This window comes from Hylobates moloch, unplaced genomic scaffold (assembly GCF_009828535.3).
Source record: "Hylobates moloch isolate HMO894 unplaced genomic scaffold, HMol_V3 SCAFFOLD_21, whole genome shotgun sequence".
Taxonomy (NCBI): Eukaryota; Metazoa; Chordata; class Mammalia; order Primates; family Hylobatidae; genus Hylobates; species Hylobates moloch.
Window position 1 is genome coordinate 2,011,341 of NW_026652296.1, and position 27,537 is coordinate 2,038,877.

The 27,537-nt window shown below is 60.6% G+C and overlaps 3 protein-coding genes across 5 annotated transcripts in view; 1 reads left to right on the forward strand and 2 right to left on the reverse strand.

Moving 5' to 3' along the window:
- The window catches only part of OSBPL2 (oxysterol binding protein like 2), a 57,168-nt gene extending 53,321 nt beyond the window's left edge, over positions 1–3,847 (reverse strand). The window contains exon 1 of the mRNA XM_032143197.2: positions 3,760–3,847. The gene's annotated coding sequence lies outside the window, so the exon portion shown is untranslated. The remainder of the gene's footprint in view (positions 1–3,759) is intronic.
- Positions 3,848–8,931: 5,084 nt separating this feature from the next.
- On the reverse strand, positions 8,932–9,573 carry LOC116461396 (putative uncharacterized protein FLJ44790). Its single transcript, XM_032143095.1, is given in 3 exon segments — positions 8,932–9,048; positions 9,050–9,366; positions 9,369–9,573. Coding segments are annotated over 3 exon segments (639 nt in total).
- Positions 9,574–21,478: 11,905 nt separating this feature from the next.
- HRH3 (histamine receptor H3) lies at positions 21,479–27,320 on the forward strand. Of its 3 annotated transcripts, XM_032143203.2 has the most exons (4): positions 21,479–22,086; positions 23,151–23,317; positions 24,885–25,648; positions 26,452–27,320. In XM_032143203.2, coding segments are annotated over exons 1-4 (1,182 nt in total). In that variant the 5' UTR covers positions 21,479–21,836; the 3' UTR covers positions 26,453–27,320. The 3 variants fall into 3 exon arrangements, with proteins under 3 accessions (XP_031999094.1, XP_031999093.1, XP_031999092.1); XM_032143202.2 differs by having other exon boundaries at positions 21,481–22,086; positions 23,193–23,317; positions 24,885–27,304; XM_032143201.2 differs by having other exon boundaries at positions 21,482–22,086; positions 24,885–27,301.
- The last annotated feature ends 217 nt before the right edge of the window (positions 27,321–27,537 follow it).

Genomic DNA, 27,537 nt, shown 5'->3' on the forward strand with positions numbered 1-27,537 from the left:
CAGCAGCCTGAGAGGCCGTGACACCATGCCTGAAACTCACTAGCAAGAACACTCTGAAAAGCAAAAATGACAGCAGATTTACAAATCAACTAGCATATGTGGAAAGTGCATTTAAACTATCAAACCAGAACCCACCATATTAACTCAGGACTTTGGTCCTTTTTAATAATCAGTCGTGTTCAAATACTGACTTCCTTTCAGTGTAGATAAGGTTATAAATCAACTTGAAAATGTACTACATTTTGGAATCAAACCTCGTACTTGACAATCTGTGCTAAACACTAAACGACATGTCAACACCCAAACAGGAAGTATGACAATGATTAGGAGAAAATCAGCCCACACCCAACCGCACTGCCCACAGAGGCCCGACACCATCAGTGACACTACACACACAGGTGCCCCTCATCACGGAAGCCGAGAAAACCCTTGCCTGGCAGAGCTGTGTTCTGTTTGAAACAAGTCACTCTTGAATAAGTGACCATTCAAGTTGGGGGCAGACTTATAAAGACATCCTGGGACACCTGAGGGTGTGGCTGCTGCACTGCTGAGTGGCTCCAGCTTCCGCAGGTGGTGGAACCAAGGGTGTCCCGAGCACCCACAGCATATCAGACACTTGATGTTGTATTTTCACACAGATTCCACACATAATCCGTCTTACAGGCAAAGACACTGAAGGCAGGAGCCAGTGGGAACCCACCCAGGACCCAAGAGCCCTGGTCCAGCACGCTACCTTCACAAAGATGCTGTGACTCAGGAAGGCACAGCGCCAGCTGCGCCTGCACGGCCAGACAAGACATGGCTTGCACGGGGACACTAAAGAAATCACCTTGAGGAGACAGCAGGTTCCCTGTTTGAAGACAGCATAAGAACCTAAAATGTGTCAACAATTCCCTTATACAAAATGTCACTTTTGTAATTGGCTGAATGTACTAAAACTTTAAAAGTCGAGCGAGCTTTAAGGACAAATCCAAGACCCAAAATTAGCCAGGCGTGATGGCGGGTGCCTGTAGTCCCAGCTACTTGAGAGGCTGAGGCAGGAGAATGGTATGAACCCGGGAGGCGGAGCTTGCAGTGAGCCGAGTTCGCGTTTGCAGTGAGCTGAGTTCGCGCCACTGCACTCCAGCCTGGGCAACACAGCGAGACTCCATCTCAAAAAAAAAAAAAAAAAAAAAATCCAAGACCCATCTGCTGGCATCTCCTGGAGGGCACGGAGGAGAGACACTGGGATGAAAGTCAAGTGGCATTTTTTCACATTCAAATAGCACCCCTCATTAACATGTGGAACACAGCAGAGTCTGACCCTCTCAATGCACCCAAGGCATGGAAGAAAAATGTCCTACGTGTGTACTCTAAGGCAGTGTGTGAAGTCCACTGGAACTGAACTCAGAACGGAGACCTCAGACTCTGGACTGCACACCTGTCAGCACCCATGCCCCTCAGTCCTCCCTCTTTACACAGAGACCACCACTGAATCTGCCAGTAACAAAGAAGCTGGGTGGCAGGGAAGGTATTCTGGCAAAATCCTGAATAGCCAAACGGTAAATTACTTTATTTTAGAAAAAATGAAATGGCTTTGTAAACACTCAGGCTCACAAAAAAAGAAAGTCTATTAGTTGTATATGTAGCAAAACCCCGAAATTCTGACACACAGTAATGCAGCATGATTAGAATATTCTAAACAAAAATGTTAAATGAAAATTTTGATATTAAAAGGCAGTACAGGGTAGTGTTTAAGAGTGTGAACCCTAGAGCCTGAGTTCAAATCCATATTTCATAATTTACTGCTGTGTGGTTTAGGTAAGTTACTTAACCTCTCTGTTCCTTAGCTTCCTCATGAATGAACTAAGGATAATGTCAGTACCTGGCCAGTGGACTGTTGTGAAGATCACACAAAGAAAGTGAATACAACACGCTCATAACAGTCCTGGAACAATTATTATTAAATATTATCATCTGCTCGGGTACGACCTGTCATTAATAGATGGACACATGAAGAAAACGGTAAATTTTATGAAGAAGACTCAGTCACCCACTCACTCATCGCCACATTCTAAAAGACGACACTGTGGCAGGCACTGGGCTGGGGAGGGAGGAAGTGCCACCGACAAAGTTCCTGTCCTCAACAAGGGGAAGGGAACTGGCATTCCGGGGCGCGCACTAGGTGTCAGAGACTGTGGTAGAAAACGATTTCATGGCAGGGCGCAGTGGCTCACACCTGGAATCCTAGCACTTTGGGAGGCTGAGGCAGGCGGATCCCTTGAGATCAGGAGTTCGAGACCAGCCTGGCCAACATGGTGAAACCCCATCTCTACTAAAAATAAAAAAATTAGGTGGGCACGGTGGCCGGCGCCTGTGGTCCTAACTACATGGGAGGCTAAGGCAGGAGAATGACTTGAAGCCGGAAGACGGAGGTTGCAGTGAGTCAAGATCGCACCACTGCACTCCAGCCTGGGCAACAAATCGGGACTCCATCTCAAAACATAAAACAAGAAAATGATCTCGTTTGCTCCTCTTATCAGCAAAGTGCTACGTGTCCGGATGAAGGAGCTGAGGCTGACAGCCAGAAAGGAGGCCGCGGGCACCAGTTAGGAAGGGCAGCAGGGATGGCCGTGGCTCCCCAGCATGTGGCCCCTGCACCAGTTCCGGGCTCCTCAACTCTCCGCCGTCCTCGCCACACATCCAGCGGGTGGGAAGGCCGCACAGCACCCAGCCAGGCCCACAGCAGGCATTCGAGAAACGTCTGTCCAGCCAAACCGAATGGGACCCCTTCTCCAGGTGTCCCGGGCAGTCAACCCAAAGCTGCCGGAGCTAGGCCAGGCCAGGGCCTGTCCTAGAGGACGGTTCAGATGGAAATGCCCCTGGGAGGTGACCCTCACCCCAGGAGAGCCTGCAACACCCCGACACCCACCGCCTCGCCGCCGGTCCTCCCATGAAGCGGGGAGGCTGAGGTGCTGTGACGACCTAACAGTCTTGATCTGGGCTTATAAACTTGGAAAGTCTAAAGGCATATTCTTCTGAGTACCAAAATATAACTGGCGAAAGAAGGAACCTCTTAAAATTACATTACCAAAGACAGGTGTTAGGTAGCAAGTTCTCAACCGTGTGTCTGTTAAGATTTATAAATTAAAAACAAAAACAGAGCCCAGGGGAATGGACAAGGGCTCGCGGGCACCCTCCCCGGGAGGACGTGCACACAGGCCTGCAGCACAGGAAGGCCAGGGTCGGAGTGGGGCTGCGTCTCCCTGCCCTTCCTCCCGGCGGAACTCGCCCTCCTCACCTACAGGGTCGCCCTAAATGCGCACGAAATCCTTCCCTGTTCCCGGTGAGCTGGTGAGAGAGGGCGAGGCCGCGAGCAGGTGCGCCCGTCCCCACTTCCTGCTCAGCGGGGCAGCAGCGGGGCTGGGGGTCTCGGGGGGCCGGGCCGGGGCTCCCGGGACCGCCGTTGCCGGGCGACCGCAGGGGGAGAGGTGCGGGGGCCGCGGGACCCAGGCCCAGGCCCCAGGCCCGGCCGGAACTTTCCTCCCAAAGTTTCCCCGGGGCGCCAGACTGCGGCCTAGGCCGGGCGCACCTCCCAGTGGGGGTCGAGGCCGGGGCCGGGGCTGGAGGCGGCCTGCGGACCCGGGTCCTGCCCGGCCCGCCCTCCCCTCCCCGCCCCGGCCCCAGCCCCAGCCCCAGCCCCAGCCCCAGCTCGCGGCCCAGGCCCCGCAGCTCGCCGGGGTCCCGAGCCTTCGCGTGGCGGCGGCGGAGGCCACTCACCTGGACGCGGGTCCCTGGGTTGCCGGCCAAGCTCGCTGCCGCCCCGCCCCCGCCCCGTAGGCCCGCGACCCACTGACACCGAGGCGGAAGTGCGGCCCGCCGCCTCGCCGACTGACAGCCCGCGCCCGCCACTCGCTGCGCCCGGCGCCGCCGCGTCGGCCGCTGCCCGCCCAATCAGCACCCGGCCCGAGGCTCGCGCGGGGGGCGGGACTATGCTAATCCCTTCGCGAAGGGGCCTCTACCTGTGCCCCCTCAGAGCCCCGCCCACGCAGCGGAGTGACGGCAAGGACAGCCAGTCAAAGCAGGAGAGAGGCGGGGTTATGCCGCCCCTGAGGCAAAAGGGGAGGTAGGGAAGGAGGAAAGGGCGTGGCTGCAGAGAGCAGAGTTGACAAACAGTGAGTCAGGTGGCCCGGGGCGTGGGCGCTCAGCCCTCAGGTGCACTGCGTCCTGGCGGCGGTGCAGGCCTGCGAGGCCCACCCCTCGGCTACCCAAAGCCCTGGGGGCTTTTTCCCACAAATGCTGGGGACCGTGCGATGGCTGGGGCGTAGCTGCTCCCACTGTCCTACTAAATCCTGAATATCGTCCACCTCCTTTGCATGCCTTTCACCGCCAACCAAAATCCAGCACCAATTTACCCCTCCAACTGCATCCCTGACGGTTTCACTACCATACTTAAAACCCTTTGGACTCCCACTGACCTACAGTGGCTCCATGGTTAAGCCCAGAAGTTCTGGAATCAGACCTGGAGCTTGCATTCTTTACCAGCTGTGTGGATTTGGACAAATTAATTAAACTCTCTGAGTCTGTGAGCACTCAGAGTCATTTGCAAACCAGGGATCCCCTGTCATCATCTCATTTAAGTCATGGGTCTGGTTTGAGGTGAGTGGAGTGGCATGAACCAGGCTGGCTAGGTAGTCACAGCAGTTGGTTTAGGGGTCAGCCTGTGACCCAGTTCTAGCCAAAGAGGCTCAGTCCTGGGACTTTTGCTGTAGGGTCAGAGTTCAGACCAGAGGGGAGGCTGAAGTCAAATGACTCTCCCATCTGCCCACAGACCTCTCCAGAGCTGGGTTAGGTGAGAGAGGGAAGGGGCCAGTCTTCCACATCTCATCACCCGAGAACAGGGCTGCACGAGAATGAAGCCAGCCCAGAGGAAAGCCGGAGCAACCACGGCCGGGTCACGTGGACCCTGCTGCACCTCAGCAAGTCCTTTCCTTGACTTTTCAGTTACGTGAACCACATGCTCGTTTCTGCTTCAGCCCGTTTGAGGTAGAGCCAAGAGTCCTGGGCTTCCTGTGGTCTTGAGAGCCCTGGCGGGTGACCCGTGACCCCGCAGCGCGTCCTGCAGCAGAGCCAGCCCCCGTTGGGCCTCTGCACCCGCTCCTCAGGCCTTGTCTCCCCACTTCCAGGCTGCCCCTAGCAGGGCCATGGAGGCAGGGACAGGCCTTTGCCCCATCTATGGCCCCGTGGCAGACGTGGGTACTCTCTATCAATTTCAGGGCATGAGTGAGCCAATGAACGTGGCCTCTGTGGCAGGGGTGGGGCCCAGGCCACATCTCTGGGCCCAGCAGGGCCGTTCTCCCCCACCCCAGGGGCTGGCCCCACTCACTGGTGGGCCACTGTCAGTCAGCGCCACTAGAGACGTGCCGGGACTAGGAAGGAGCTGGCTGAGCCTCTCCTGAAGAGAGAACGGGGAGGAGGGTGGGCAGGCCTCAGAAACAAAGGGGTTGCCATGGTTACCTCTGAAGAAAGCGACTCCAGCCGGTGAAAGGGAAGGGAAGGCATGCGGCCCCCAAGCCAGGACAAGGACGATGGGGCCAGTTGCCACGGAGATGACCGCGCTCCACAGCTTCCCCTGTGGGCCTTGCCAGGGCCAGCTCAGGGTCCCAGAAACCCACCATTCTGCATGTCCCTCACGCTAAGTCTCTAAGACTCTAACCCCTGTGCCCTTGAGGGGATCCAGCCTGCCCGCCCACCCCTTGACCACGAGCTCTGCAGTGAGGGCAGCAGCCTCAGAGGCTCAGGCAGAAGGACCCTCTCATCTGCCCAGGGACCACCCCAGGGCCAAGCAGGGAGATCCACCCTGGCCTTGGGGTTGGGGGTGTGATCTCAGATGGCCCCTGGGCTGGAACAGGGGTTTCACTCCTCTTCACAGATGCAGTAACTGAGCTCCAAGGGTAGTCTGCCGTCAGCCAGCGCTGCTGGAGACGTGCCAGGACTGGGAAGGGTACTTCCTCCCCCGGGGCCAGTTGCTGGGACTAGGCGAGAATCCTCCCTCGGTGGGTGGGTAGTAAGGAGGGTGCCTTGAGACCAGCTTAGGTGTCTTTGTCATAATCTTTACTAGGTCACGAGGCCAATTCAAGAGGCGCAGTTCTCCAAGGATGGAAGATGGGGGTGGAGAAGGCAACAAAGATGGATGAGCTGGGGCCATGATGATGAAGACGATGATGAGGATATGATGTTGATGATGATGATGATGATGGCGGCCGAGTGCCCTGTGATTTACAGGCCCATCTGATTTCATATTTGCAACAGCCAATCAAGTGGGTACCAGGTGCCATCATTCCCACTTTACAGATGAGAAGACTGAGCCCCAGACAGGTTAAGTGACTCCCCCGGCCCTGCAATGAGGAAGGGCCCAGCACAGCTCCAGGCACAACGAGGAGGCTCTCCAGGCATAGGGAGGTCTGGTGGACCAGGCCTGGCCCGGGAGCTTGTCCGAAAGGCAGAGCCCCACCCAGGCTCCTGGACCAGGATCGGCACATGAACAACTGGCCCAGGAGTTCCCATGGCTGTGGCTGCTGGACCCCCGCACCAGGTGGGCTGGCGGCTGTGTGCCACACATGCTCTGTAGAGCCTGAGAAGTGCTCACCCTGCAGGTGATTTGGGGGGTGTCTGCTCCCACCTGCACTGCTCTCAGACTAAATTTCTGCTTCCTGACAGAATTTCTAGGATCCTCCCTCTGTCCTCTTAGCCAAGGAGGGGAGAAGCTCTCTCCCTCCCTCACCATGGGGCAGGTCACCAGTGGGTGGATTTCATGACCCACATACCTCCCAGGGCTGGCATGCGGGGTCCAGCAGTCCCAGCCACATCTATGTCATTCCGCTTCCTTTCCTCTCACTGTGAAGGAGGCGGAAGAGAGGTTGTTGCTCCCACCTTTTGGATGGGGAAACTGAGGCTTAGAGAGCAGAAGCAGCTTGCCCAGGGCCTGGCAGCACCAGTCCCACCCACGACCCACCGCCCTTTCCCCCTCTCCACTCTTACCTCCTCCTCCAGGTTTCTGGGTCTGGGTTTATCTCTTTATCTGGGTCTGCACCCACAGCTGCCCCATTAGATCAAACAGGGCTTGGCTTCCAGGAACGCCGGGTGCCTTGGCATTGCTGGCCTGGCTGGCAGCTGCTGGCTGGTGAGCCCCGGCTGAGGCTGTCTCCTCTCCCCAGGCACTCCCCAGGCCTTTAGAGAGGACATTCTCCCACTCTCTTTTATGGAAAGCCATGGAATCTTCTGTGTGGACGCAGCCTGGGCAGCCAGAGAGGGGCCTGGCCACTGAGGCCTGGCCCTGGCCCTCACGTGGCCGCAGCTGACCCCTCCCCACCGCAGCTCTCCAGTCTCCTCTGCAACGTGACAGCCCTGGCTTCTCTACTGTTGGGAGGAGAGTATTTTTAGTTTTGAACCCACCACGTGAAGCGAGACAAGTTATCAATAGCAGCAGCAAAGGGCTTTTTCTTTCTCTCTTTTTTTTTTTTTTCCCATGTCTTTGGGACCTGAACAATCTGCACCCATTAAATTCTGCCAAAAGAAAAAATAGTGTTCCTCTTATAAACTTTTTACCCCACAGCTTCCTTGCTGCTGCAGCTTTGCAAACCCACTCTTCTTAGGGTGACCCCACCTGTCTCCACAGCCCCCCTCTCCACTCCTGGGCACTGAGACCTGCCTGGGAACAGGCCCTTCTGAGCAGAGGGCCAGGGTGGGGCTCAGGCCACAGCTCCAGAGCAGTTGGAATGAGGAGCTGGGGAGAGGGGAGAAAGGCCCCCCAATTTCCCGTTCACCGACCTGGCAGCAGCCACAGCCTCTCCTGGAGTGCTTGCTGCATGCCCAGGGCCAGGCCCAGCTCCTTTGAGCACAGCAGCTCAGGGACACGCCCCACCCCGCAGTGAAGGGCAGAGAAGGTGGCCTTCCCAGAGGCCTTTCCGGCTGTAATTCCTTGTTTCTGGAGGAAGGGGTTCCTCAGTCAAGTAGGTTTGAGAACACTATCTAAACAAAGTCAACAGGTGCCCTCCCCAACCTTAGCCTTCCCAGAGCCCTTCCCACTCAGGTGCACATGGAGGCTCCAGGGCCCGGAAGGGCCTGAGGCAGACCCCCAACATATGGGGATGGAAGCCTTTTTTCTATGAAGTTTCTTGCAGGACACTGGAGTGGCTTCCTGCCTTGCTGGGGGAAGCATTTGGGCCAACATGGCTGCCTGCCCTTTAGGACTGGTTAGAGCTGCGTTCCTGAGAAAGCTCAGAATAACAGAGGCTTCGACAGAGTGGAAACGTACTTTTCTCTCGGGTGACACAAGCCTGCGCTGTCCAGCTGGCAGGGTACTGTGCATCCTCAGGGACACAGCTCCTATCTTACACTATCCTCTCCTAGTGGCATCCTCAGGGACACAGCTCCTACCTTACTGTATCACTCTCCTAGTGCTGGCTTCCAGCCTCAGTGTCACCTCATGGCCCAAAATAGCTGCTGATGTTCCAGCCATCACAAGCATAGCTGACCAGAAAAGAGGAAGGAAAAGAGGAAGAACAAAAGTGCTGCCCCCTAGATGAGTCAGCTCCCTTTGAGGATCTGTCCCTGAAGACACACCCAGCACTTCTGCTCACATCTCACTGGCCAGAACTCCATCCTATGCCACTTTTGGTAGGATAACGGCATTTTAGCTGAGTGCACTGCCAGCCTAAACAAAACATGGGGCTACAGGGAGCAGATTACAGATGGTCCCACAGCCAAGCCTAGACCGTCCCAGGCCCAGAAATGTGGACATCTCCAGAAGTGACCCATGAGTGCCCTGCCTCAGAAGAACTGACAGCCCCAGGTGCGAGACAAAGCACCTGGCACACATTCCCTGGCATGCCTGTGGCACAAGGGCTGTGCCCTGACTCCGTGCCCCAGCATGGTGCTGCAGCGGCCACTTCAGTGTTGGCCCTGGAGTTTCCCTCTTCCTGGCTGCACCCTGACTGATGGGAAGCGGGTTCCTGCTCCTTCTTGAAATACCTGTTGAAAACCTGCTGCATTCTGCTGCCCCCCCCCCCGCGCCACCCGGGTGCTGGGGTAGCTCCGGAAGCAGGGCACCCACCCCAGAGGCTGCTAGGCAAAGGGCTTTCCTAGTGTGGGAAAGTGGGGGACCCTGGGGGACCTCTGCACCCTTCCTGAGGGCCCGTGTAGGGTGGGCGGGGTGTGGGCACATCCCTGCAGGGAACGGGAGGGGCAGGTGGGAGCCGGAGGAGAGACAGCTGGGCTGGGTTAGATTTAACTTGCTGCGGGAGCCAAGTGCGTTGGCTGGAGCCACTGGCTGGGCCTCAGTGCCAGGGGATCTGCCAGGCACGGGGGTGGGAGGGGCAAAGTTTATGCCTGGGGAGCCAAGATGGGGGGCAGAGATGGGGCCCAGGTTGAGGAGCCACCGGGGGCCTGAGGGTGGCGCCGTGGGTTTCTCCTCGGGAGCAGCCCAGCAGCACGCTTGCCCCTCGGCTGGAGCTGGGGGTGGGGGTTGGGTAAGAGACAGCCAGCCAGAGACTTGGGGTTCTTCTGGGGATGGGTGTGCTCCCCCAGTTGCATCCCTGGGAGAGGAGGTCAGGGAGGGGGTGGAGGAGATGGCTAGGGGTCTGTGTGTCAGGGGTCACAGCAGGGCACTGCATACCCAGCCCAGTCCTCATGGCCACGGTAGAGAGGGGTGACCCATGAGGCAGAGCTGTACCCACCAGGAGCTTCATGCATGGCTCACAGCACCCAACCTGTGCTGTCACATGGCACCTGAGGTTAATTTACCACCCTACCATTGCCGTCTTGAAATTCTTCATCATCTTGGGGCAAGGAGCTCACATTTTCACTGTGCAGAGGGCCTGGTAAATCCTGCAGCCATCCTGGGCGAGGAGGGTGCGGCACTGGAAGCAGGGGCCACGGGGTTTCAGCAGTTGCATACAGCCGGCTGGGTGACGCCATCCCTGCCAGGCATGGTGACAGGCCGGGCAAGCAGGCTGGGCCTGTTCTGGAGAAGAGATGGAGGGGCTGATAAGAGGCCCTGTGCTGGGCTCCTGTGCCTGGTGCCAGCCTGCACAAGCTGGGGGAAGGCAGTCTGCCCAGGAGTCCCACGCCTCATGGCTGGGAGATCCCTGGGGCCAAGGAGGACCATGCTGGCTGGTGCTCCCACCCACTGGCTGGCTTCAGGAAATAGGGGTTCAGTAATGCCCAGGGCATCTGCAGGAGGCGGGTGTGGGTCAGTCTGGGCAGATGGCTGGGAGTTTGGGTGGAACCTGGAGCCCATGGGGGTCTAGACCCAGCCTTTGCTGATGGAGATCCTAGCTGCTGATGGAGATCCTAGCTGCTGATGGAGATCCTAGGTGCTGATGGAGATCCTAGCTGCTGATGGAGATCCTAGGTGCTGATGGAGATCCTAGCTGCTGATGGAGATCCTAGGTGCTGATGGAGATCCCAGCTGCTGATGGAGATCCTGGGTGCTGATGGAGATCCTAAGTAGGCCACAGAGGCACTCTGAGCCCCGACTTCCTGGGGGCTTGGTGAGGCTCAGAGGAGGCAGAGCAAGGGAAAGTCGTTTGGAGGGTGTGCGGGCATTGCCGGGGCTCTGCCCAGCATCCACCACATCTCCTAGGAACAGCCCTGAATCCTCCTTTGGGAACTACCTGTGTAGGCTGGTACTAGGCCGAGCCCATCTCTTGCCCCAAATAGAGCATGTGACTGGGACCTGGGCATCACTCATTGCCTAGCCATAATCAGTCAGCTCGTACTTGGGCCCTTCATGGACCCCAGGTCTGAGCTGGGATGTCAGCCTGGAGGTGCCATGCTAAGGGTAAGGGCTGCCTGAGAGGACAGCAGGCTGAGCCCAGGGTGGGGACACCAGTTCTGATGGTAGCCGTCGGGCTCCTGGATCCAGCCATGCCTGAAGGAGATAGCACCAACAGTGTACTCTCAGATGCAGGCAAGGTTTCCATCCTGGTAAATGAAGTGTCCTGAGCCATCTGCCCACCTCGCCACACAGGGAGAGGACGACCACATGTCCCAACAGGTCTCTGACTCCCTCCTCTCCTCATCAGGGCATTCCGAGCTGGGGTCACCCTTCAGAAGAGCACACAGGTGGGCACTCAAGATGCACACCAAGGAGCCCCAGATGTTTCCACCAGGGTCTTTCCACCACTGGCTCATCCAGTGCTGCACAGGTGTGACACAGAGCCCAGGGGACGGAGGAGTCGCCCAGTGACCTCACCGTGCATCCCTTGGGCACTCCCATCTCTGCTTGGATCAGCTAAGCAACTCCAGAAAAAGTGAGAAGATGATGGGACGCCAGGAAGAGGCAGATCCAGGCGAGGTTGGCCAGTGTAGGGGAGGGGGCAGGGGGATGCACCAGGGTAACAAGCACTCCGGGGATGTGGACCGTCATTCCCCCAGGGCCGTGGGGAGAGCCCAGATGGCCCCACCGTGTCCTGCAAAGACAGCCTCTGACCTGGGTCTAGGAGCTGTGCCTCCATCATCCTCCATCAAGGCCCAGCGCTGCCCCTTGCTCATGCCCTTGGTCGGGCCCAGGACCCCGGGTTCCCAGCTGCAGCCGGGATGCACCCATGCCACTTTGGTGGGTTCCAAGGAAAGCTACATGAGGCCCTGCAAAGCCCTTTGGTCCCAGGCACTCTCCCCTGCTCCCCCAGGGACAGCCCAGGCGGGACAACCTGTTCCCTTGTTTTCTGGTTGTGTGTGTGAGTGGAAGTGTGTGTGGCAGAGTGTGTGTGTGAGAGTGTGAATGTGAGTGTGTAGTGTGTGTGGCATTGTGGGACTGTGTGTGGAATGTGACTGTGTGTGAAAGGAAGAGTGTGGAATTGGGGAAGTGTGTGTAAGAGTGAGAGTGTGAGTGTGAAAGTGTTAGTGTGAGTGGAAATGTGTGTGTGGAATTGGAGTGTGTGTATGGAAGTGAGTGTGAATGTGTGAGTGGAAGAGTGTGTGGAATTGGGAGTGTGTGTGTATGGGTGTGTTGAGAGTGTGAGTATGGAAGTTTGTGTGTATGACTGTGTGAGCATAAGAGTGTGTGGAATTGAGAAAGTGTGTGAGAGTGTGTGTGGAATGGGGGAAGTGTGTATGTGTTTGTGAGTGTGTGTGTGGAATGGGGAGAAGTGTGTACGTGTCTGAGTGTGAGCGTGTGAGTGTGGAATGGGGAAGTGTGTATGTGTGTGGAATTGAGAAGTGTGTGAGAGTGAGTGTGTGTGTGGAATGGGGGAAGTGTGTATGTGTTTGTGAGTGTGTGTGGAATGGGGGAAGTGTGTATGTGTGAGTGTGTGTGTGGAATGGGGAGAAGTGTGTACGTGTTTAAGTGTGAGCGTGTGAGTGTGGAATGGGGGAAGTGTGTATGTGTGTGTGGAATTGAGAAGTGTGTGAGAGTGTGTGTGTGGAATGGGGAGAAGTGTGTATGTGTTTGTGACTGTGTGTGTGTGTGGAATTGGAGAAGAGTGTGTGTGAGTGTGTGTGGAACGGGAAGTGTGTACATGTTTGAGTGTGAGTGTGGGTGTGTGGAATTGAGGGGGAAGTGTGTGTGTGAGTGTGAGTGTGTGGGATGAGTGTGTGTGTGGGATGAGTGTGAGTGTGTGTTGTGCAGTGTGTGGGGTGAGTGTTGAGTGTGCGTGTGAGTGTGGGTGAGTGTTGAGTGTGTGTGTGTGGGATGAGTGTGTGTGAGTGTGTGTGTTGAGTGTGTGAGTGTGTGTGAGATGAGTGTGAGTATGTGTGTGTGGGTGTTGTGTGTGGGTGAGTGTTGAGTGTGTGTGAGTGTGTATGGAAAGGCGTGTGGGCAGCAAGTGACAGTGATTCATGCCCAGACCCAGGGGAGGGGGGTCTGCCTCTAGAGCAATTCTCGCCCCCTGCCCTGGCTCAGGGCTTTGTGGAGGGAGGGACTGTTTCTCCCACCCTGACCTATCCCTTGCAGGGCGGAAGGGGACAGTGTCAGTTTCCTCCCTACACCTCTGTCACAGCTCGCACCAAACACCCTCAGACCCACCCACAGACCCACAGACGCACGTGCACACACAGCCCAGAGAGACTCGCACAGACATACCCGGATGCACACAGACGTGTACATTGACAGGCGCAGACATAGACGCACGCACGCACACGCATGCATTCTTTGCCTGCTGCTTGGGAGCCCCCATCCTTCCTCCCCCAGGACACGGGGGCGGCCACATTCACTGGATCCCAGCCCCAGCACTGATCAAAGCTGGGTTAGTTTTTCCAGCAGGCTCCAGTTCCCCAGGAGCTGCCCTGGATCTGGGGAACTCCAGGGAGTCGACAGAGAGGGTCGTCCCCGTCCCTGTCCCCATCTCTGTCCTCGTCCTCGTAGGGCCCAGACTCCTCCTCCAGGACGAGGCTCCCTGAGCCCACCTGCACCGCTCAGCCCCTCCACCTGGCGTCTCTTCCCGACCTTCTGCAGGGGAAGAGGGCCAAGGCTCCAGGAGGGGTCAGGTAGCCGTGTTTGCCCCCAGGGGTGAGGGCATACGCTACCTGGGACCACGGTCAGCAGCTCTGGGAACAACAGCACAGGCAGTGGGAAGACCTGGAATAACCCTGAAGGCTTCTGGGAGGAGGCACCCATAGGGGAAGGTGCCAGGTGGGGCGGAGCCTGAGGGGCGTGTGTCTGGGGAGGGGCATGGAGGTGCAGGAGGCGGGGGCCGAGGGAGGAGGAGGGGCCACCTCCCCACCAGGCTTCAGGTTCCAGGGTAAGGCTGGCCTCTCAGCCTTACCCCGAGAATGGATCCAGGCAGCAGCCAGATGGAGACGGGCCTGCACAGTACTCACGCTGGGCCTCCAGTGTGCCCGCTCCGTGGCCATCCTTGCTCCCTCCCCAGACAGACTACCCCACCCAGGCGGGAGGCAGTGGGCGGACAGAGACGGGGCCAGCCCTCCAGCAGCCCTGGGCGGGGAGCGCAGGTGTGCTGGCCACACGTTCCACGTTCTTGTCTGTCGCCCTCCACTAGATCCACCAGGCCCCTGCCTGTGCTGACCTCAGCTGCTGGAGGGGAGGGCCCCACCGGCCCCTTTGTGGAGCAGCCGGGAGCACGTGGCACCTGGCTGGCCTGCCTAGCTTTGCGCCCTGGCTGGGGGTCTGCAGGATGGACCAGGGTCACCAAGCCTGTTCCCCACTGCCCGGACCTAGGCTGAGGGAGTGGGCAAGGTGTTCGGGGCAGACACCAGCAGGGTCTCAGGGCACCCTGGCATGGGAAGCAGGAGGAGCTGGATGCCAACCAGCTTGAGGGTCCAGACGTCCCCCTCCCCCGGGGCCTGTCCCTACCTCTGGCCTGGCCCAGCGGCCCCCTGGTTTGATGCTTACCACGGTCCAGGGCCTGATTCACCCCCAGGCACCGGCAGGGATGGGAGATCATGGCCTGGGTTTGGCTCGGAGGCCCCCACCAGACAGTGCTGCTCTGTTGGATCATAGCCACAGGAGGCCCCACCAAATGCTCTTAGGGATGGGGTGAGGGCTCCTGGGCTGGGGCTGGGTCCCCCACAGCTGGGCTTGGGTTTGGGGCCGGGTCCCAGCTGCCCTGGAGCCCTCTCGGCCTTTCAGAGGGTTCTGGAAAAGCACAGTGAAGGCCGTTCTGCTTTCTGTCTTCTTTTCTGTTTTCTCTATCACGTCTTCATTCTTAGCCCACGGAGGGAGGTTGCACAGATGCAATCTGTTCCATTCATTCAGCGAATACTTCTCAGCCAGCCCTGGGAGGTGCACACTGCGCGCCAGCAACAGTCTGGTTCACACGGAGGGACTTTCCGGGGAGGCAGGAGCTCCCTTATTCCTCCAGTTTCTCCAGCAGCCTCTGCACTCACCGGGCTGTTGACCCTCGGATCAGACCTGGATTCTCAAGACCGCCTCCAGGCACCACCTCCTCCAGGGAGCCTTCCTAGGATCACTCCTTCTCTCGTGCTTGATGTCTCCACCAGGTGCCATCCTTAGGAGGGAAGAGCGCTGGGTCAGGCTGCATTCAGTTCTGCACACTCCCTGCCCCAGCCTCTGCCCTCGGACCCAGGCCCCAGGGCTCAGCAGGCCCCCGGTCTCAGCAGGAGGAGCTGAGGTGTGATTGGAGCTTGGTTTTCTGGGGGTCGCTGTCCTGGCCTGTGGTGTGGGTGTGACCCTGCCTCTTTCTTTATTTTTTGTAGAGACGGGGTCTGTCTATGTTGCCCAGGCTGGTCTTGGGCTCCTGGTCTCAAGCAATCCTCGTGCCTTGGCCTCTTGAAGTGTTGGGATTACAGGCATGAGCCCCTACGCCCAGCCCGCGACCCTGTCCCTTAAGCTGCTGTATCAGCCCTGGGTGAGCAGGGAGCAGACCCCCAGCGGGCTGCAGGCTTCCTTCCTACGGATGGACCACGGGTGGCTCCACAGCCATCCTGCCTGGGCCCCTTGAGATCTGCCAAACTGCCATCACCCGTCACTGCCCCTCTCCCTGCCCTCTCAGCCTCACTTCTCACAGCAGCCAGGCAGCAAGAGACACAGATGCCCCGAGAGAAGGTCACCTCTGCAGTCGCACTTTCCCTGCCACCCCAACCATGGCCAGGCTCTCTGTGCCCAGGCCCACTGTCCCAGCAGGATGGCGCTTGGACCCCTGAGGCATTGTGGGGGGATTAAGCAGGGGTTCCTCGCGGGGACCTCAAAGCAGCTTCAGGGATGGCCACCACTACTCCCCCTTGGCTTCTTGTGCATCCTCAGCCAGGGTTTGACTCCACCGTTGTGAGCTCAGGCATCACGAATGCCCGAGCCAGGCCAATGCCAGGCCAAAGCGGCTGATCCTGGGGTTCTGTTGGCTGAAAGGCAGCCTCCTCTCCTGCCTGGGGATGGAGGAGGGGACAGGGGAGTCACTTGGAGCTGCAGGGAGAGACCTCAGGGAGATACTCCCTGCCTGAGGATGAAGTGCACACAGGATAAGACGAAATGGAGGGAGCAGCTGTACTTGAGCCCGGATGCAGCTGTGCCTGAAACTCACTGCCCCTGGACTTCGTGGGTGTAGGAAACAGCACCTGCTCCTTGTCCTTAGGCCCTTTGGAGTTGGGCTTTCTCACTTTCAACCAAACTACAGCAACTAGTGTCTGCCTCTCCTGTCCCCTCTCTCCTTCCTACCACCCAAGTCTTGGGCCCAATTCTGCCTGGTCTGCAAAGGCAGGTAAACCAGACTCAACTTTTTATTCCAAGTCGGCGGCCTCAGACGCCATTCTTGTCACACCCAGGCCGTGAGCTCGTCAGGATGCACCCGGAGCTGGCTCAGAATGTCACGGGGGAAAAAAAGACATGGAACAAAAAAAGAAAAATTTACATTCCCATATTCAAATGAGCTCCTGCAGAAAGAGAGAAAGCAAATATGGGTTCCTTGGAAGAGGCGGCACAGTGCTGGCCCCAGACCCCCACAGGTGCCTTGGCTGTAACTAGCAGGACAATTGTCCTGCACTGGCCCTGGCGGCCCCGTGCCTCACCCCCATATTACTCACCAGCAGCTGCGTCCCCATGCAGCAGAGACAGAGCACTGCGGGGACAGCACCTGGGCGCACCATCAGCTCCAAACAGAAGGGTCTTTTCTGGGCACCAGAGAAGCTGGCAGCAGAGCTGCTCCCCTGATGGCACAGGGTGATGGGACAGCATCCTGCTGTCCGCTGCTGTGACACCAGCATGGCCACCAGCCCAGAGTTCCTCTCATCCCAGCCCCTGACTGCCCATTTGACCAGTCTCATCTCTTGAACATCCTGTTGGCAATTCAGCCTTGGTGCCCTCAAACAGGGCACCTCTGTGTCCCTCAAACCTGCTCCCTCTGGTTCATTGTCAGCACCTCCTTTGAGGCGTTTGAGACCAAATTATGGAGTTGGGCTGGGCCCCTCATCTCCTCTGCCCTCTCACATCTCACATGCCAGCTCATGTCAGAATCTGCCCAGGTCTGCCTGACCCCCACTGTCACCATCGCCTCCCACCTGGAGTCTTGCAATGCCTCCCCTTTGGTCTCTCTGCCCTCATCTACCTAGAGATCACTCTCCAATGCAGTCAGGGGATCCTGTAAAAGCGTCCCCCAGGCCCTCCTGGAGCACCCGTCCGAGAAAACATCAGTATCCTTGCAGCAGCTCGAGGGGCTACAAGACCTGCCCTTGGAACGCACTCCCCATGCCCCCGCCTGAGCTCCAGCCGCACGAGCCTCCTCGGTGTCCCTGGAACACGAACGTGCTCCACCACTTGCCCTTCACTCCTGCTGTTCCCCTTCCTGGAACTCTGCTTCCTCCAATATCCACCTCCCTCTCTTCTCCCTTTGCTCGTGTGTCTCCTCAGTGGAAACTCCCTGACCACCCTTTCAAAATTGGAACCTGGGCTGTGTCAACGTGGGTCCTCCAGGAAGCAGATGCCGAGACAGCACGGGAGGTGGAGAGATGTGTTGGGGTGAGGCCTGTGAAGGATCAGGGGTCAGGGGACAGGGGCAGCTGAGCTGGGGCCCCTCCTGGCACGCATCCCCTCCCTCCTGCACTCTCCCACCTCGGCTGTGGCCACTGCAGGTCCTGGAGGCTCACGCTCCCTCTCTGAGCCCTGGCCACTGGACCTTCTCAGGCTGGGGTGGCCGCACTTGTCCATGCACAGAAATGATCGGGCCAGGGGGTGCCATGGCGCCCAAGAGGGCCCTGAGTCTCACACCCACCCCCTCCCACCCCTCCTCTCCTGCAAACAGCAGCCCCACCTTCTCCTGCTGATCAGGGCCACTTACCCCGACAGAAAGGTGGCTCCTCGTCTGCTGGAGCTCAGGAGTTCAAAGTGCCTGGGAGCCATCCACAGCTGTGTCCCCAGTGAGCAGGTGTCCCTCAGAGACGAGAAGCTTGAGCCCTGCAGAGCCCAGAGTTTGGAAAGCAGATTCCCCTGAGGATGCTTGGGAGGGTGCCAGGTGGGGCCCCTCCTGCTCCTTCCCTGGTCCTGAAGGCCTGTGGTCTTCTTGTTGGAGACATGGCGCCATGGAAAGGACTCTGCCCTGTCATCCATGTCTGCAGGGCAGCGTCAGCCTCGAAGGTGAGTGCCCCAGGCTGGTGTGCCTCCGGAGGCTGCTCCTGGGTAGTGTGGCAGGCCAGACTCTGGTGGGCCCATGGCCGGGGCCATGCCGGCTCTGCCTTCATGGGAAGAGGGTCCCCTGGCCAGATGCCACACTGGGTAGGAATCTCTGCCTGTGGATCTGAGGTCCATAGGCCCCTGGATTGCAGTGTAGGCTCAACAGGCAAGACAGGCCGATGCATACCCGGAGCAGGTCTGTGGTCCGTGAGGGCTAGGGGAAGGGGACCCACTGAGCCAGCTCACCAGCAGCTATTTGCTGTCCTTGGAGAATGTCCGCTACTTGGGGCTGGGTGTTGAACACTTGCTGGCGGTCAGACATTCAGAGGCAGCAGCAGCAGGTGGGCCTTGGGAGGTGGGGCTCGGTGCCCTTCGGCCCGCACGTAGCCTCCAGGGTTCCAGGGTGGCCACTGCACTCAACGTGGCCGCGCTGCGCTCACTGCCCTCACCTCAAACATCCCAGTTCGAGGGTGGCCAATGACAGGGGCTTGCTAACGTCACCGCTTCAGGGTGGATGGCTTCTGCTGGGTGTTTGCTTGTGATAGGAAACCAACAAGCTAGGCCCCCAGTCACGTGGCCGTCCACATGGCTCTGGCCCAGAGCTCCTGTCTCCATCTCTAGTCCTTTTCCTCCCCGGCCCGGACCAGCCTGCTGGGACATCAGCCTCTGCCCATGAATACAGGGATGGTCTCCCCTGGCTACTTTCTTTTTTCATCACAAGGTACACAACATAGCGGGTCCCTGGGACAGGGCCCCCCTGGGCTAGACGGGCTACACAGGGACCAGCCACATGCACCTTGCATTGCTGTGGCCACATCAAGCCCCAGCCCAGAGGACACTGGCCTCCTGTTTGGGCAAGGACACGGGCCTCTCACATGGCTGCTGGTCACGCTGGTGCGCTTGCTGGTCTCAGGCTGGGCTGGACATGTGGCCATGGAGAGGGTGGGCCTGTGTGACCTCGGGCAGGGGGCTCGCCAGCGCTGCAGGGAGGCAAGTCCTGCCCAACTTTATGGTCTTGCAGGGGCTGGTGAGGTCAGGTACCAAGCACTCCCACCGAGTCTGGCCAAGTCTAGGGGGTGTTCACGGCCACCAGCCACTGTCATCATCAGACGTCGGGGCCAAGCCAGGCCCTCTGCTCTCCAGGCAGCCTCCATTTACAGCAGCTCAGAGAAGTGTGGTAACTCACCAGGGGTCACACAGCTGGGTCCCCACTGCCAGGGGCCGAACCCCGGGGCCTCCTTCTGACTTCCCTCGAGGGTGCCCTGAGGTGACCCACAGGCGTGTGATGGATATGTGTCACCACTGTGGTGACAGGCTGCAGAAGTGGGTCCCCTGGCCAATGCCACGCTGTGTGGGATTCCCCGCCTGTGGGTCCAGATTCCATGGGCCCCTGGATCTTGGTGCAGGTTCCGCGGGGGTTTCAGAACAGCTGTGGGGCAGGTGTGGGCTGAGCTGTCCCCGCTGAGGCTGTGGGGCAGAGAGAACACCCAGACCTCTGTCTGGGTCATCTGGCTCAGACCAGCACTGCCCAGGCTCTCCGGGGCTGCTCAGTTCATGGGGAAGCCTAGGCAGCTGTGGATGACAGGGGAGGAGGGGTGGGGAGGGAGAATGGCTGGGCAGGCCTCCAGACCCCTTCATCCTTAGTTCTGCTTGGGATTCCAATTTATATTCCCCATTCCAAGATGGGGACACTGAGGCTCCAGCCAGTGAAGGAGAGAGCCAGGGCCCCCTCTTAACCCCCACCCAATGCCATCTCCCGCAGCCTCAGTGGGTACTTGGAGAGGATAAGGGCCTGGGGAGGAGTCCACTCAACAAGGAGTTCTGGTTTGGGTGGGGACGGTGAGTCAAGGGCCGCAGCAGGCCTGGGTGGCAGCTCTGATGGCCTCACAGCCCCTTGCTGCCCAGCTCCACGGAACTTTTCCCCTTGAAAAGTTTTCCCTTGTCCAGGCGGAGCCCCTCCACGCTGGGTGAGTTGGGGTGGGGTGCAGGGAATTTGAGGAAGCCTGTATGAGGAGTAGGGTTTGCAGGCGGAGTGGAATGAGTACAACTAGGTAGTCAGAGAGGGAAGCCGCACCCCTCCCCGCAGAGCAGGCTCCTAGAAGCCGTGGAATAGTGGGCTGACTGGGGCCATGGGTCTGGGGGTTCCTTTCTGCAGTCAGCCCTGAGGTGGCAGCAGAGGAATCCCAGCTCCTCTTTCCCCAAAGTTTCTGAAGCGCCACTGGGGCTGAGGGGAAGGGGCAGGTCCCCACGGTATGGGGAAGCTGCTGTAAGTAGGGGAGTGACGGTGGATGTCAGCGCCCGGGGTCCCCTCTGCAGCCCCTCCCCCAGGCACGCGCACTCTGGCCTCCTTGAGGCACCAGGGATGCCTTCGGCTGGCTGGCGACCGAGCGGAGTTGCTGCTTCCTTCTCCTGGGGCGCGGCTCCCTCCCTGTCTGCTGTCTGATGTGTGTCTCGCTCTTGGTGGGTCCTCAGCCGGGCACTGGTGGCTGCTTACCTGGCCTGTGGGTGTCTGTGTATCTGAGTGTGGGCATGTCTGTCTGTCTGCCCTGAGTGTTTCAGGAGGAATCTGTCCTTGACCCAGTGTATCTGAGCGCATGTGTCTGGCGGTGGGGGCGCTCCCTCCTGCCACCTCTCCTCTCCTCCCCCGTCCCCTCCCACAGGCGCTAACACAGCCGCCACCTGCGCCCTGAGCGCAGTGACCTCGTCTGTCCGCTGCAGTGGCGACTGCCCCTCTGTCCACGGGGGTCCGTGGCTGGGCTCCAAGCGGCTTGCTGCTCCCTCCTCAGCCTGAGGCCGCCGGAGCCCAGGCTAGACGCGCTCCCCTCCGGCTGGGTCCGCCCGGCGCCTCATCTTCCCTTATGTAACTCCACATCTGCCTGCGCCTTGCAGGTCACCCTGGACCCTGCACTGGGCCCTGTCCACAGGGAGGCTGGCACCCAGGGTCCGTGCAAACGGGAGGTGGAGCGGACCCCTGGTCTGGGCACCCGCTTTCCAAGACCCCCTCCTCCCCATCCCTTCTCCTCCAGACGTTCCTTCCCCCGGAGACCCACATTCCCAAAACATGCACCGAGGAAAAGCCCCGCAGGGCAAGTTCCCAGGAGCGCGGGTGCAGGCGTTTCCCCCACCCCCACCCCGGGTCCCCACAGGCGCCAGGGCTCTCCATGATGACCGGGCAGGAGTCACCAGGGCCGAGGGCACGGGAAAGGCCGAGCAACCCAGACCCCGGCTCCAGACCTGCGGGCTGACTGACCGCAGGCGAGCCCCCAGACCCGGTCAAGCCCCGGCCGGGCTCCCAGCCAGCTGCTGTGAGCCCAGGGGCTGGGCTCCAGGCAGCCCGGCGGGCACGCGGCGCTGTCCGTGGTGCTGCCGGAGCCGGGCGGGGCGGGGGCGGGGAGGGGGCGGGGCGAGGGCGGCAGCCAATGGCGGGGGCGCTGCGCGGGGCGCGCGGGGCGGTGGGCTGGGCGCGGGGCGCACTCGGCTGCGCGTTGCGCTCCGGGTGCACGGTCGCGCCGGCAGCGGCTCAGGCTCCGGCTCCTCTCCCGCTGCAGCAGCCGCGCTGCTGGCCCCACTGGGCTCGGATCCGGCCCCGGCCCCCTCGGCACCGCCTGCCCTGGCCCCGGCCCTGGCCCCGCGGACCATGCGCTGGGTGCCCCCCGGGGAACCCGACCCGGCCAAGGGCCCGCAAAGACTAGGCTCCCGGGCCGGGGCCCCTCCCGGCCGCCCAGCTCTCGGCCGGCGCCCTGCCCCGCGTCCCGGAGCCGCGTGAGCCTGCGGGGCCATGGAGCGCGCGCCGCCCGACGGGCCGCTGAACGCTTCGGGGGCGCTGGCGGGCGAGGCGGCGGCGGCGGGCGGGGCGCGCGGCTTCTCAGCAGCCTGGACCGCGGTGCTGGCCGCGCTCATGGCGCTGCTCATCGTGGCCACGGTGCTGGGCAACGCGCTGGTCATGCTCGCCTTCGTGGCCGACTCGAGCCTCCGCACCCAGAACAACTTCTTCCTGCTCAACCTCGCCATCTCCGACTTCCTCGTCGGTAAATCCCTAGCCCCCGGCCGCCGTGGGACCCAGGGGCGCCCAGCGTGGCCGGGCCAGCGGGGACTGGAGCACGGACCTGGGTGGCTCCCGCAGGCACACGCCCCACCAGGGGACCCGGCCTGGGAAGGGGGCGTCTGGAGCCCATGGGGTGGGGGGCACAGGCGAAGTTCCTTGCCACTCAGGCCTCGGGACAGGGGTTGGGGAGAGATGTCCCCGGGAAGGGACACGGGCACTGGGCGAGGCGCAAGGCGCAAAGGCAGCGGGTGCAGCTCTGGCTCCTGCGCTGTAGCCAAACAAAGGCTGCTGCGGACTTAGGACGCGCGGAGGGCGCAGTGGGGCGGTTTAGAGAAGGTCTGGGGGAGGGGACATGGAAGGGGGATTTTTAGAGCTGTGTTGGGGGAAGGGACCATAAGGAAGGTGGGGGTTGGGGGAGACGCTCGGAGGAGCGTGCTCTCACGTGTCCAGGCTCTGCTGCCGGCTGGGGGGCGGGGCAGGCGGAGGGGGCTGGAGCGCCAGACACCTGTTGGGGCTGTGAGGTGCGTCTCCCAGACGCTTCAAGCCTGCTTGGCAGTTGTAGTAGCGGCTGGCGGCTGGCGGCTGCAACCAAGTGCCCTTTCAGCCAGGAGAAAGGCCTTCTCCTTGTCTAAGCTGAGAGGGAGGGCTGTCCAACGCCAGGGTAGGGGCTGGAGTCCAGCGGGAGGAGGGGAGAAGGAAATTGTCTTCTTTCCTCCTTTGAGGGCTGGGAGGGCTGGACAGAAGTCCAGGGAGTCCTGACTCCAGGCTCTCGGGGTCTTGTGGTGGCCAGAGTTCCCCATGCCTGGATCATCCCTCCTGCCCCCAGGCCCAGGGGACACAGATGGTGCTGGGAGCTATGTGGGGGTGAAGGCTGGCGGCAGGGCAGAGTTTGTGGCTGACACCAGGTGGAGGGGCGGTAAGATGAGGATGGCTAGTTCCAGAAAAGCAGCCACCATGTGACCCCAGGTCCCGCTGGTGTCTGCGCTTAGGTCCGTCTGGCCCCTGGCCCCTGGCTGCATGGTCCCACTGTGGCCCTACTCCCCACAGGCGCCTTCTGCATCCCACTGTATGTACCCTACGTGCTGACAGGCCGCTGGACCTTCGGCCGGGGCCTCTGCAAGCTGTGGCTGGTAGTGGACTACCTGCTGTGCACCTCCTCTGCCTTCAACATCGTGCTCATCAGCTACGACCGCTTCCTGTCGGTCACCCGAGCCGTGAGTCCTGGGCTGCGGAGCCCCTGTTCACTCCGCAGGGACAGTCGGGACGCCCATGGGAGGCACCTGGGTGAGGATGGCCACTTCTGAGTTGTGGGCAGAAGTGGGCTTGGTCCCACCTGCTTTGCTGCTGACACATGGGCCACTCGATGGCCAGCTGCCCACTCGGGGCCATGGCTGTAGCCAGACTGGCCTGGCCCAGGCAGGAGGCAGGGAATCTGGACGCAGATGTTCCTGAAGGCAGGGCTGTCGCTGCAGCCACTGCCCTGGGGCAGGTCCACAGTCCCCGGAGTTAAGGGAGGATCTGGGGCCAGAGGTCCTGGGTGACATCCCTCACACATGCGTGTGTGCAAGCGTGCACACACACACAGGCCCCGGGAAGGCAGGCGGCAGATCCTGGCTCCACAGATTTCCCTTCGTGGGAGCGGCCACCTGAGTGAGGGACCCTGCCCCACCCAGGCTCCCGCATCAGAGCCATGCAGCACAGGGAGCCGCTGCTGAAGTCACTCCTTCCCCTTCTCATCTCCTTGGCAGCTCACCTCGCCAGGGCTTTATGGGGGCCTCTGCAGGACTGAGGGCAGGTTGTTTGGTTCTAGCCTAGAAAGGCTAAGAGACAGGGTGCAAAGAGCATGGCTTTGGGGTCCTCTTGAGCCCATCCTCCTGTGGTCTCTCCCTCCTTTCCTGGAGCCACCAGGCATGGGGCACAAGGAGAGCTGCCACGAAGGGTAAAGCGGCCGAGCAGAGAGCCTGGCATGGGGGTGCTCTGCCCACCTCTCATTAGCAATAGCTGTGAACATTGCTCCCGCCGTCACCAAGGTAAACGCCATCAGGCTGGTGGGGGAGGGTGGCAGGGGCTCTCAGGTCCTCCTCCTCCTCGAGCTGTCCTACCTGAGACCCCTCAGTGGGATCCCTTGGCCCTCCTGCCCCCTGCCCCCACCAGCTGTTTGCTCTCTGCCCTGAGGAGGGCCCTGCCCTCTCTCCCTGTTCTTCCCCAGAGGCCCTGAGGTCGATCTGGGATGCTTTGTTCTGTGGCGGGGTGGGGGATGTCTCCCAGCAGTGACCAGCTTGTGGCTTCACTCCTGCACCTCCAGCTCCCAGGGGTGCAAGCACCTGTGCAGGAGTGGGGCTGGACCTCCCACCCCAACCTCTGCAGATGGCTGGGGCCTTTGCAGGATCAGGATGCATCATGTCAGAAACAGCTGCGTGCGCACATGGTCTGGGGCTGATGCTGAGTCTGGTCCCAGGGGTGCAGGGGCCAAGGACAGGACCCCCAGGGAGCTCACAGCTGGTAGGGGGTGGTAAACAGGCAGCCTAGCAGAGAGTGAGGATTCGGGTTGGTCCCAGGGAGCTTCTGAGGCTCTCACTGAGTGTGGCAGGGCACCAGCCCGGGACCCCAGTGGGGAGGGTTAGAGGAAGGGAGGGGAAAGAGGGAGGGAGGGAGGACAGGAGGGGAAAGGAGGAGCATTGCTGCTGAGGGAAGGGCCCACATAGGGGCCCACAGGCTGCGAGGGTGCACCCAGTCCAATATTCCTTCCGCCCCGCCCCTCACCAGCCTGCCCTTCTGCAGGTCTCATACCGGGCCCAGCAGGGTGACACGCGGCGGGCAGTGCGGAAGATGCTGCTGGTGTGGGTGCTGGCCTTCCTGCTGTACGGGCCGGCCATCCTGAGCTGGGAGCACCTGTTCGGGGGCAGCTCCATCCCCGAGGGCCACTGCTATGCCGAGTTCTTCTACAACTGGTACTTCCTCATCACGGCTTCCACCCTGGAGTTCTTCACGCCCTTCCTCAGCGTCACCTTCTTCAACCTCAGCATCTACCTGAACATCCAGAGGCGCACCCGCCTCCGGCTGGATGGGGCTCGAGAGGCAGCCGGCCCCGAGCCCCCTCCGGAGGCCCAGCCCTCACCACCCCCACCGCCTGGCTGCTGGGGCTGCTGGCAGAAGGGGCACGGGGAGGCCATGCCGCTGCACAGGTATGGGGTGGGTGAGGCGGCCACAGGCGCCGCTGAGGCCGGGGAGGCAGCCCTCGGGGGTGGCGGTGGGGGCGGCTCTGCGGCTTCACCCACCTCCAGCTCCGGCAGCTCCTCGAGGGGCACTGAGAGGCCGCGCTCACTCAAGAGGGGCTCCAAGCCGTCGGCATCCTCGGCCTCGCTGGAGAAGCGCATGAAGATGGTGTCCCAGAGCTTCACCCAGCGCTTTCGGCTATCTCGGGACAGGAAAGTGGCCAAGTCGCTGGCCGTCATCGTGAGCATCTTTGGGCTCTGCTGGGCCCCGTACACGCTGCTGATGATCATCCGGGCCGCCTGCCACGGCCACTGCGTCCCTGACTACTGGTACGAAACCTCCTTCTGGCTCCTGTGGGCCAACTCGGCTGTCAACCCTGTCCTCTACCCGCTGTGCCACCACAGCTTCCGCCGGGCCTTCACCAAGCTGCTCTGCCCCCAGAAGCTCAAAATCCAGCCCCACAGCTCCCTGGAGCACTGCTGGAAGTGAGTGGCCCACCAGAGCCTCCCTCAGCCACGCCTCTCTCAGCCCAGGTCTCCTGGGCAGCTGGCCCTGCTGCCCCCCACCGGCTCGTTCCCCCAGGGGTGAGCCCCGCCATGTCTGTGGCCCTCTCTTAATGCCACGGCAGCCTCTCTTAGGCCACCCACCCTGCCATGGAGGCACCTTCCTGGGTTGGCCAGAGGGCCCCTCACTGGCTGGACTGGAGGCTGGGTGGCCGGCCCTGCCCCCCACATTCTGGCTCCACCAGGAGGGACAGTCTGGAGGTCCCAGACATGCTGCCCACCCCCTGCTGGTGTCCACCCTTCGCAGTTACTGGTTGGTGTTCTTCCCAAAGCAAGCACCCGGGTGTGCTCCAGGCCTCCTGTCCTAGCAGTTTGCCTCTGCACGTGCACACCCCTGCACACTCCTGCACAGCCCTGCACACACCTGCACACCCCTGCACACACCTGTACACTGTTCCTCTCCCCGGACAAGCCCAGGACACTGCCTTTGCTGCCTTCTGTCTCTTGCATAAGCCTCAGGCCTGGCCCTTTCACCCCTCTTCCCACCAACTCTCTCTGCCCCCAAAAGTGTCAAGGGGCCCTAGGAACCTCGAAGCTGTTCTCTGCTTTTCCATTCTGGGTGTTTTCAGAAAGATGAAGAAGAAAACATGTCTGTGAACTTGATGTTCCTGGGATGTTTAATCAAGAGAGACAAAATTGCTGAGGAGCTCAGGGCTGGATTGGCAGGTGTGGGCTCCCACGCCCTCCTCCCTCCGCTAAGGCTTCCGGCTGAGCTGTGCCAGCTGCTTCTGCCCACCCCGCCTCTGGGCTCACACCGGCCCTGGTGGCCAAGCCTGCCCCGGCCACTCTGTTTGCTCAGCCAGGACCTCTGGGGGTTGTTGGGAGGAGGGGGCCCGGCCAGGCCCGAGGGTCCCGAGGTGTGCAGGGGCTGTCCAGAGGAGGTGCCCGGGCAGGGGCCGCTTCGCCATGTGCTGTGCACCCGTGCCACGCGCTCTGCATGCTCCTCTGCCTGTGCCCGCTGCGCTGCCCTGCAAACCGTGAGGTCACAATAAAGTGTATTTTTTTATTGGTGCTGATTCCTGAGGACTTTGTGGGGTGGTCAGAGCCTTCGTGCTTTGAGGGGAGACTCCAGGGAGTCAAGAAATCACTGAGAAGCAGGCGTGAGGCTGAGGCCTCTGTATTTTCTTCTAAGTCGGGGGACTGCAGTGGGGGTGAAAGACCAGCCTGCCGCACCAGGGTTTAATCCCAAGAAGGGTTTCATGTGCCCTACCGCCAGACCCCTGCACTTCTCAAGACCTGGCTGGCGGGTGAGGAGATGCAGCCCACGCCCCGCTCAGGAGGGGCTCGCTCTGGTGCTGAGAACACAGACACGCAGCCCCTGCCCCATGCAGCCTTCCTGCCCCCAGGACAGGTGCCTCATCTTTCTTGGTCAGGAGCAGGGTTGCACCCCAGCAAGACTCGGGACCCAGGGAGGATCATGACCATGCCCAGCGTGTGCAGGGGCTGGGTGGCAGAGGGACTGCAGTGACCAGAGGGGAGGGATTGGGCTTGCTGGCTGGAGCTAGGCTGGCGGGGCTGCTAGAAGGGATGGGCCCCGGAGCGGAGGCAGCTTTGTGAGAGGAGCTGTCGTGGGCAAAGGCGTGGAGGGGGGACTGAGGGTGCAGGATGAGGACACGGGGAGGAAGACGGAGGGAGGGAAGGTAGCACCCTTCACT